Source organism: Chrysemys picta, unplaced genomic scaffold (assembly GCF_011386835.1).
Source record: "Chrysemys picta bellii isolate R12L10 unplaced genomic scaffold, ASM1138683v2 scaf1880, whole genome shotgun sequence".
Classification (NCBI taxonomy): Eukaryota; Metazoa; Chordata; order Testudines; family Emydidae; genus Chrysemys; species Chrysemys picta.
The window spans coordinates 595-10,755 of record NW_027054585.1 but is presented as its reverse complement, the minus strand read 5'-3'; the positions used below and the strand labels follow the sequence as shown (position 1 = coordinate 10,755).

The 10,161-nt window shown below is 44.2% G+C and overlaps 1 protein-coding gene across 1 annotated transcript; it reads left to right on the top strand.

Annotated features, from left to right (window-relative positions):
• Positions 1–595: 595 nt before the first annotated feature.
• On the top strand, positions 596–9,442 carry LOC135980116 (maestro heat-like repeat-containing protein family member 2B; the record flags this gene model as incomplete). The annotated part of the gene is made up of 11 exons (XM_065580179.1): positions 596–737; positions 1,278–1,421; positions 4,167–4,259; positions 4,731–4,800; positions 4,913–5,026; positions 6,079–6,152; positions 6,418–6,540; positions 7,617–7,700; positions 8,321–8,465; positions 8,935–8,975; positions 9,301–9,442. Coding segments are annotated over exons 1-11 (1,114 nt in total), but the record flags the coding sequence as incomplete, so codon positions are not given.
• Between the last annotated feature and the right edge of the window lie 719 nt (positions 9,443–10,161).

Sequence of the window (10,161 nt, the reverse complement as noted above, 5' to 3'; positions counted from 1 at the left end):
ACAATAACTGCAGAGGACGCGAGTCATTCAGAGGAGAGCTGGTTGAAATATTTTAATTTTTAATTATATTTTCCATAATTTTTCTTTCCAAATTTGATGAAAAACAAACCTGAAAAATGTCAATGAGAATTTTGATCAGGAAGTGTGCGTCCAGTGTTTTGGAGCAGCTAAAGAGGTGGCTGAATTTTTTTGATTTTTGAAAAATATCAATGATTTTTATACTTTGCAATTTTGAAGAAAAAAAACCTATCAGTAAAGATTTTTAATTTAATTTAAACTGCTTTTTCAACCAGCTCTAATTAAGAGGTAACAAGGAAGGGAGAAAAAATTTGTCTTCAAATGATGGTAATTGAAAAAAGATTGAGAGATGCAAATTTAAAAGCCTTTTCAGAAACAAGACATGGAATGGGGGGAAGAGAAATAGCTCAAAATTGATATGGGATTTCAGCGTCTAGTCCTGAACTAAGCAGTAGCTGCCATGGAATTGTAGTAAACTTTAGCCTGGGTGAGTTCACTGATAAAGCAACTTCTCCTCATTACTAATATGTCTTTTTCACATTGCCTGTCTTCTTTCCTTCCATACAGTTCTGGAAAAATGGTCAAGGGCAATAAATCTATATTTGACTAGCTGGGATAAGAGCACATTCCCCAGCATGGGTGCATTGCGATTCTTCGATACAATTCTTCCATTCTATTGCCATGTGACCAGCAACTGGCTGCAATGTGAGGATCTGGAGGTGAGAATTGCCGGCTTTCTAAATCTTTAGCAGAAATTGTAATGTTAAATTCTATGTATCTGTCACTTTCTGTGATGATGGCATTTAATGGTAGGTCCTTTTGGATGGAACAGAGTGTCATGTAAAACATCTAAACCCCATATATTTATAATGTCACCACATCATGGAAATTCTGTCTGTACACAGTGTACATAGCTTCTAGTTTTAGGCACCTAATGTGCAGATGAACACGGGATAGTGGGCTAAATTAATTCCTGGTATAAGTCCATTCAGCTCCAGTGGAATTACAGCAGTTTTGAGTTGGCTGAGAATGCCTACTAATCTGGGGAATATTTTACCTGGTATAGTTGTGAAGTGCATTAGAATATAATCCTGAAACCAACCCTACGAATCCCGGTTCTTTACCAGGAAATATAGAGATAGGGCCGTTCCTACAGTGGAACAAGGGAAATTGCACTCATTAGAAGTAGAAAAGGTGTGCCCATTGGATGATATTGAATGAATTCTTAGGAACATAAATTCTGTGTCTCATCTATGCAGCTCAAGCAGGCCATCATCAAAGCCCTTGGTCCCATGATGAGCCTCTTGCTACACAAAGAGGAGCATCACGATCGGATATTTGAACTGATCTCATGGCTCCTTGAGCAATATAAGGAGGACATTGATGTTTTTCACGTCACCAAGGTGAGGTACCCCTCATTAAGGTAACTGTCTATGCGTGTGCATGTATGAACTGCATGAAGAATTTGCTGCCAGTGGGGTTTCCTGGTTTAGACAGTGACTTGTTAGATAATAAATATTCACACGAGCTCTGGGTTTATGCACATGGTGACCCAGGCAACAAGATTTGTAGGTAAATGCCTCTTATGAAAAGCATCCTCTGTTTCTTGGGGAGGATGATAAGGAGATAAAAAACAGAACACCTGCCCCACTCCCCAACAAGATACTCCCTCCTTGTGATTTCCCAGTACATCCTGTCAACTCTGTGTCTCTCTTTTAGATCATAAACTCCTCACAGCAGGGGCTGCCATATGTTGTCTCTGGTCAATACCAAACCAACTATCAGTGGTTGAAAATTAATACTAAGGAGGGTGATTGCTTTGGCTTATATAACTAGATCGATATAAAAGCATTGCCTGTCTATTTCATCTACCGTTCTATGCAGTGCTGTTGTAGCCATGTTGGTCCCAAGATATTAGAGCGAGAAGGTGGGTGAGATAACCTAATTAAAGATATTGTCTCACTCCCCTCGTCTCTCTATTTCATCCAACTCAGTACCACATGAGCAAGAAGTAATGGGCCATATTCTGTCTTCAGTGGGGCTACACAGTTGTAAATGAAGTCATGAGACAGCTATAACCTCTCGGTAGTGATATTTACTCACCATCTCTGTTGGTTGAAGCTTTCTGGTATAGAGTATGTGGTCACTTTTGGGGTTGAAATACCCATGATTTGGAGGGAACCAACGCATCATGGACTTGTTTGATAGCATCAGAGCACTACACAACTGCTTAAACATAGTAAAATATGTAGATGGCATCAGAGACATTCTGGAAGCTTCAAGCAGCAAAGGAGAAAAGTGTTTAGCTGCAGGAAGGAATTAGATTTTCACGTTTTTTATCAATCAGCTGGCAGAGGACATAAAATCATCACTGATAAAGTTGGCAGATGAGATAAAAATTGGGGAGTGGTAAAGAATGGAGAGGACAGCTCACTGATTCAGCGTGATCTAGATCACTTGGTAAACTGGGCGCAAACAAACAAACGTGCATTTAAATACGGCTGAATGTAAATGTCTCCATCTAGGCACAAAGAATTTAGGCCATACGTAACATGCTGGGGGATGCTGTTCTGGGAAGCAGTGACTCTGAAAAAGATTTTGCGGGTCATGATGAATAATCAGCTGAACACGAACTCATGCTGTGGCCAAAAAAGCTAAAGCTGGGATGCATAAAAAGGGGAATCTCAAGTAGGAGTACAGTGATTATTTTACCTCTAAATCTGGCACTTGTGTGACTACCGTTGGAATACTGTGTCCTGTTCTAGTGCCCACAATTCAAAAAGGGTGTTGATAAATTGGAGAGGATATTGACAGAAGAGCCACAGTGATTAAAGGATTAGAAAACATGCCTTCCAGTGGTAGAATCAAGGAACTAAATCTATTTAGTTTAACAAACAGACAGTAAAAGGGTGCGTGATGGGGTTTACCTACCCCGCATTGGTTCAGCAGGGGTTAATCATACTTTGTGGGCCGAGGAGGCCATGCCCCCTCATCTCTGCTGGGCATGCTTCAGCTGGAACCAGGATATGAAAGAGCCGCTCAGCTCAGGCTGAGATGACTGCTGAAGGGAGCAGAGGTGCATTGCAGACTCCTGCAGAGAGACTGCCAGTGCTCCAGGATTCAGAGGCCAGCCAGGCTGTGGCTGCAACCAACCCCCAGCCACCCAGTGCCAGAGATGGAGGAGAGACCACAGAATCCCTGAGACTACCAGCTGCTGAAGAATGGGTGGGAAGTAGCCTAGGTGGACTAAGCATTGATCCAGTTGAGGTACCGGGCTTTGACTTGGCATGTTTGGGAAGGATCCCAGCTGAGTTGGAGGCAGATACCCCTGCGGCAAGACAGGGCCCTGGGCTGGGACCTGTGGAATAGGTAGGAGCCAGTGGAGAAGGGCTGACCTAGGCAACACTTCCTTGCTGCAAAAGGTGGTTCTATTGACTCTGGCCACTAGGCCGCATTGCCCTGCGGCCAAGGGCGGTTCCATTGACTCTGGCCACTAGGCCGCACTGCCACACCCAGAAGGGCAGCCCTAGTGACTTGTGCTGTTGGGCCATGGACCCTCACCGAAGGGCTGCTGCCCTGATCCTGACCATTAGGCTACGCTGCCCTAGGAGCCAGGACTGCTGCGGTGGCTAGGGAGACTAGGCCAGTTGGGCCGCCCCAGATCTACTTCAGTTCCTCCACAACCTGGTACCAACCTGACTGGGTGGACCTATCCTGTGACAGGGTGACTTAATGACAGTCTATAATATCTTACGTGAGGGATTCATGTTTTATAATGGGCTCTTCAGTTGAGCAGAGAAAGGTGTAACTTGATCCAATGGCTAGAAACTGAAGCGAGACACATTCAGACTGGAAATACGGCGTACATTTTTAATGGTGAGATAATTAACCATTAGAACCATTTACCAAGGGCCGAGGTGGATTCTCCCTCACTGACAGTTTTTAAATTGAGATTGGGATGTTTTTCTAAAAGCTCTGCTCTGGGAATTATTCTGGGCAAGGTCTATGGCCTGTGTTGTACCGGAGGTCAGACTAGATGATGGCAATAATCCGTTCCAGCCTTGGAATCTAGGAATCTCCTGAAGCTGCTTCAGTCACTCATATTGCTCCTGTGTGTGCCACCATCTGACTTTCACCCTCTGTTGCAGAGTCTGAGCCAGCTCTTGGAGGTCTCTTTTGAATATAAGATCCCTCTACCTAAAGAGAAGTTTCAAGCCATCTGCAGTGCTCTGCACAACCAGGTGAGGGGTGGTTTTGCTTGGATCCCTTGAGCTTAGGCACAGCAGATCTGAAGCATATTAACAATAAAAATCTATCGAATGATAGTGCAGAGCCTGGGGACCTCCTCATGCCTTACTGATTTCTGCAGGCTCAAGAGTAAGCAGGTAGCGGTCTCATTTTCTTAGCTAATATCCAGCTCAGTTTGTAAAGCAATTTCACCGTAAGCTGATTATCAGGGGAGTCAGAGTTGTATAGTAAAAACTGTGGCTGTGTCTTGATTCGATCAGCTCTGCTGCTCAAAACCCTTTAGCTTCTCTTATCGAATGTATTGGTCATTGTGTTTGATTCTTGCTGTGCATTCAGTACCATCTACCTGGGGTTCAGACCTCTATTTGGACAAGTAGGAAGTGGAAGCTTAGAAATTAATTGAACCTTTTCTTTTCAATTGCTTCTGATTAGTTTTTCTTTGACCATTTCCCTTCTTCCCACAGATCTGTTCTCAAGCTAAGCCGCTCAGCACGGAAAATCACGCAGAGTTGTTGGATTGTGTAGTTCTGCTAGGTAAGGGGAAGAGACTCTGAGTTGCACAGTGGTTTCCTTGTAACTTCCTTTGTCAGGTATGGTAAGAATAAGAGTTCTGTTGTCAGTGAGGACGTGATTTGTTCCCTTGCAGCCCGTTCTTCTCCTGATGATCTGATAGCATTTCTGCACTCGCAGCTGGAGATTGAGAATGAGGCTGTTCGTGTGGCCTCTTTGAATCTGCTCAGTGCTATTGTTGGTGCCGACTGTAAGTAACACAGGAGCAACTGTGCCAGCTGCCCTCTTGGCCGACATGCTGAGGGTTGAGTTGGGGACCGCCAGAGCAGGGCCGGCTTTAGGAAGTGCGGGGTCTGATTTGTGGGGCTTGTACTCACCGGGCGGCGCTCCGAGTCTTTGGCAGCGGGTCCTTCACTCGCTCCGGGTCTTCGGCAGCAATTCAGCGGCGGGTCCTTCACGTGCCGCCGAAGAGCCGGAGGGAGTGAAGTATCCGCTGCTGAAGTGCCGTCAAAGACCCGGAGCGCCACTGGGTGAGTAAAAATTAAAAAGGCCACTGGGCACGGGGCCCTGTTAGGCATGGGGTGCGAGGCCGTCTTAGGCACGGGGCCCGATTCAGGAGAATCGGGGGAATCGGCCTAAAGCCGGCCCTGATCCAGAGCTAAAAGCATGAGCTACTATAGATTGAGCTAAAGAACCAAGGCTTTGTAGGCACGGCAGGGCTGTAACAGACTCATCGCCTCTGCAAATGGGGCACAGAGTCTCTATAACACACAGTCACCAGTGGTTTGGATCTCCACTAAGGGACCAAATGCTGCCCTAAATTACCCCCCTATGGCCACCCAGAAATCAACAGGTTCAACTAAGTGCTGAATGTAGCCCAAGATATTTTTCAACTTCAAATACAGAAGTTAACTTGGGGCTAATGCATGTTAACAATAATCAGATACAAATAAAATAGGACTCCTGACTCGATATTCGTCAGTATTATACACTATAGATTCTGAGTTCTATTATACTGGTGTAAACACAGATTAACTTCAATGACCTCAGTCTATCTAACGCTTTTATAAGATTTCCATCATGGTAGTATGATGGCACTCATTATAGAAGTGGAATTACTTTAGATTTACACTGGTGTAACTGAGACCAGAGTCTGGTCCTATGTTTTTCCCACTGATTCTGTAGATGAGAGAAGCTCGGTACTATTCTTAAATAGGGCCCTTTGAAATCCAGGATTAATTCCAATGTGGAAAGTGAGTGAGTGGAACAAAGAAGTACTGTACACCTCTCCTTATCTTTCAGTGCCCGAGACAAAAGTTAAAAAGTTTCTGATTGTGAAGGCAGTGAAATCCACTCTCAGTGATCAGAATGCTAAGGTAAGATTGTGTGTGGAGCAGTGAAATATTTCAATTTTTTTCAATGATATGGGATGAATGGATATCTGGGTGGAGCTTTCATTCAGATCCAGAGGAGAGACTGCAGACTAGAGAAGGCATGTCATTCTCCTGCCTGGGTTAAATGTAGCCATGTTTATAATCTAAGGAGATAAACTCAAAAGCATAAGGACTCTCATATCCTATCTCCTATTTCAGGCAGAAGGGATAACAATAACTCTTTTGTGTGTAATCTCTACCCTTGCAGGTGAGGAAGGCAGTTCTTCATTTCATCAGGAGGCTGCTCAGTTCAGGAAGTGTGGAGAATTGTGCAGAATGGGATATGGTAGCATATGTTTTCCACGAGTTCAGTGTGTCCACCAGCAAACTGGTAAGGAGAGTTCTTAACACGTAGGACTCGGTCCTACCATTCTTGCATGCTGATTGCTCCCCTTGCCTTCCGTGGGAGTTTTGACTCAGGGACAGCTGGACTGAATGATTAGAGACAGAATCTGATCAGTTATATTGGTGTAAAGTCAAGGTAACTCCACTGACTTTAGTGGCGTTACTCTGGATTTATACTAGTGTAACAGAGATCAGAATCTCACACTGGGTAATTACATCTAACAGAGTTATCGAGGTTACTCAAACCTCTGATGAGACATTGAAACTTCTGAAAACACCATTTTTCAGTGAAATGTTCTTGTACAAGGAAGCACATCTTTTTGTTTTCAATAGACTCTCCAGAGAACATAATGATGCCCAATTCTGTGGCTGTTGAAGCATACCTAAACTATCAGCAAAACACCGAGGTTATGCAGGCTGCATCCCAGACTGTCAGGAGCCTGGAAAAGCTTGCTGCATATTTCCCTCACTACATACTCTACTCTACATGTACTAGTTTAAAAATATCTTCAATCCGTATTTCTATCCATGGACACAGCCAGGGGCTCCAGACACTTTGTGCTCCATGACTGGATCCATGATATGTATTAACATAAACAGTTCAACTTTACAGTAAGTTGTTGATAGAATCACACTCACTACACACAGAATGACCCAAGCTGGTTGGGGCATCAGAACAAACAGAGTGGATCCCCCTGGTTCTGCATATTTATTTCCACTGGGCAGAGGCTGAATGTTTTTCCTCAAAGATAAAAAGATGAAACAGTTTTTCAAATTTAAAAAAACTTAACGCTGTTGGGGAAACTCTTTTGTGTTCAGTGAATCATTCCCTTCACTTTAGGGTTTTCCTAAGCCTGGAATCTGACCCACCAGTTAGGAGTTTCTATTATTCTCTTTCCTTCAGATGTTTGTGCACTTCCAGTGCAATATAAAAGCAGGCATAGGTCAATGTTCAAGATGGCTTCGTAAGAGAAGGACACTGATTCTATAGCCAGTGTCTTACTACTAGCTCTATAGAACTTATTAGCTATCTCACAGCAGGGTACAACACTTCTCACCCAGGCTATTCAAGAAGAAAGCACTATCCAAACCCTGTGCATTGACATCCTGCAATGTCTGGACACCTCAGTCAGTGGAATGACCCAAGTAAGTGACCTGTTACTACTGCTTCTTGAAATAGGGACGTTGTTCCTTGTACCTCTCCACAAGGAAGCTCTTTGCACAGTCAGCATAATGGAGGAACAACATATCAAATTCATGTCAGGGATAGTGTGACCCCTTCATCATGGAGTAAGTGGTTCACATTAGAGAAAAGATGTAAAGCAACTTAACTGGAAGGAATCATGTTGCAGAGATCTTCTCTTAATTCTTTCCACTGTCTGAGTGCAACTTCCCCTTAGATCCCCCATGAATACTTCTGATTTGGTGATCCTGGATTTGAACAGATATTGGGGCTGGAAGTGTGCCTTCTATAGGTCTGTAAAGTTCTGGGTGAGTTTATGGTGCTATCTAAATAGCTCCATAATGCTCTAATGCAGGGAAAGAGGATTCACCAAACTAGGCAGTCTATTTAAAAGACAGAGTGCGGGGGCACCGGACAGGTAGAGTGAGATGTTGGGGAGAGAGAGATGAGGTGATAGGTTAGGGAAGGGTCAGTGAGGAATAAAAGGAGAAGCTACATGACAGGGAGGGATTCAGACAGCAGGATACTGGAGATGGGGGAATGGAAATAGCTATGTACTGAACAGTCTCGCTCTTCTCTGCAGGTGTTATGGCCAAGGCTTCTGGAGTATGTGGTGCCAGCTCAGTACACTGGTACTTTGAAGCCTCTCTGCAGATGCCTTAGGGAACTGGCTGAGAAAAAGCAGCAGGAAGGAGAAGAAGCTGCTTGCCTCGACTACAGTGGACCAGGTTTATAACAGAAACTCTTTCATGTATTCTCTCCAGGCCCTATGAAATGAACAGATTCAGTCTACTCCAGTTCTCTCGTCTGCAATCAGGAGGCTAAAATGAATGAGGGATGGTCTTGTGATTACAACATGGCCATGGGAGGGAGCTAGGAAACGTGGGTTCTGTTCCCGCCTTGCCACCAAAATTCTGATGTGACCTTGGGGAAATCACTTGATCTTTCTCTCTCAGCTTCCCCACTTGTGAAATGAAGGAGTAATTAATGCCAACCTCATAGAGGTGCTGTGAGGCGGAATTCATTCATGTTTGTAAAGCATTTTGAGATGCTCAGACTGAAAGCACTATGGAAATGCAAATTATTATCAGCTGTATTCAACATTGGTGGGCACGTTGGAAATGGATAGGTGAATAACATCAGCAGGACTCTCTGCAAAGCCTGGCATCATTAATGCTATTCTGTTTCTTTCCCTAGTGAAACTCCCTACACCCCAGGGGCTGCTGGCGCGACTCCTGGTGAGTAGACCATGAAAATAGGTTTTCTGCGAAATGTGAAGTGGGACAGTTAACTATAAAAATCGGTTTTATAGCTAGATGCTTATAGACAGGCTGAGGAATGTGTATGATTGGGTCTCTCTCTCTCTCCACCCTCTCCTGAGACACACTGTTCTGCATCCTCGTACTAGCTAGAATGCTTGCTTCTTCAGGAAGACACTGCAGTAGAAGCAAAAACTCTATTGTACGATCTCCACAATGAGAGAGTCTGAACTATTCCCTCCTTCAGGAACAAACTGGTGTTGTGCTGACAAAACTTAGCCTGTTCTTTCTCTCTCATTGACAGGTAGTAGCCTCATCCCCTTATGAAAGAGAAGGACATGGATGTGCTGCCTTGCAATTACTGAAGGCCCTGCACCACATTATCCACGCAGCAGTGGGTGAGATGTGGGTAGTAAACATCCCACCTCTGCTGCAGTACATTGAAGGTAAAGTGCTAGTTAGGAGGAGTGCGGTCCATGGAAGGGAAGCCACAAAATGCAGCTTTGTATTGACATGTGTTGTGCCATTCCTGTTGCAGTACATGAGAACAGTGGGGAATTGAAGTTGGGGTTCTGGGCCCTCACTTTTCCTTCACCTGGATAACTGGGAACCACTGGGGTAAATCCAGAGTTTAACCACTGAGGCCAATTCAATCAGGGCAGAATCAGGCCAGAAAGGTTTCAGCTGAATGGAAATTTTACAGCAGTTCCCCCCACACCTTTGCTAGGTTATTAGTTGGGAAGGTGAATACACATGAAGCTGGAGGTTTGTGAAATATTTTGGGGTTACATATATAGTCTGATTTTGGAAACTGAATTTTTCTGAAAATTAAACCCCATGTTTACTTTCAAGGGTGATTCAATTAAAAAACCCAGAGTTTTCTTTCTGTAAGGAAACCCGAGCCATAAAAGTTAGGTTGGCCAAGTGGCTGCCCTTTGTAGAATCTAGGTATTGTGGGCCTAAAAATGTCTTTCACCAATTTTACAGTGGTATGAATCTATTGACCTCCGTGGAAAAAACCCTTCAATCAGTGTAGGCCAAGGGTAGGCAACCTATGGCACGTGTGCCAAAGGCGGCACGCGAGTTGATTTTCAGTGGCACTCACACTGCCTGGGTCCTGGCCACTGGTCCAGGGGGCTCTGCATTTTAATTTAATTTTAAATGA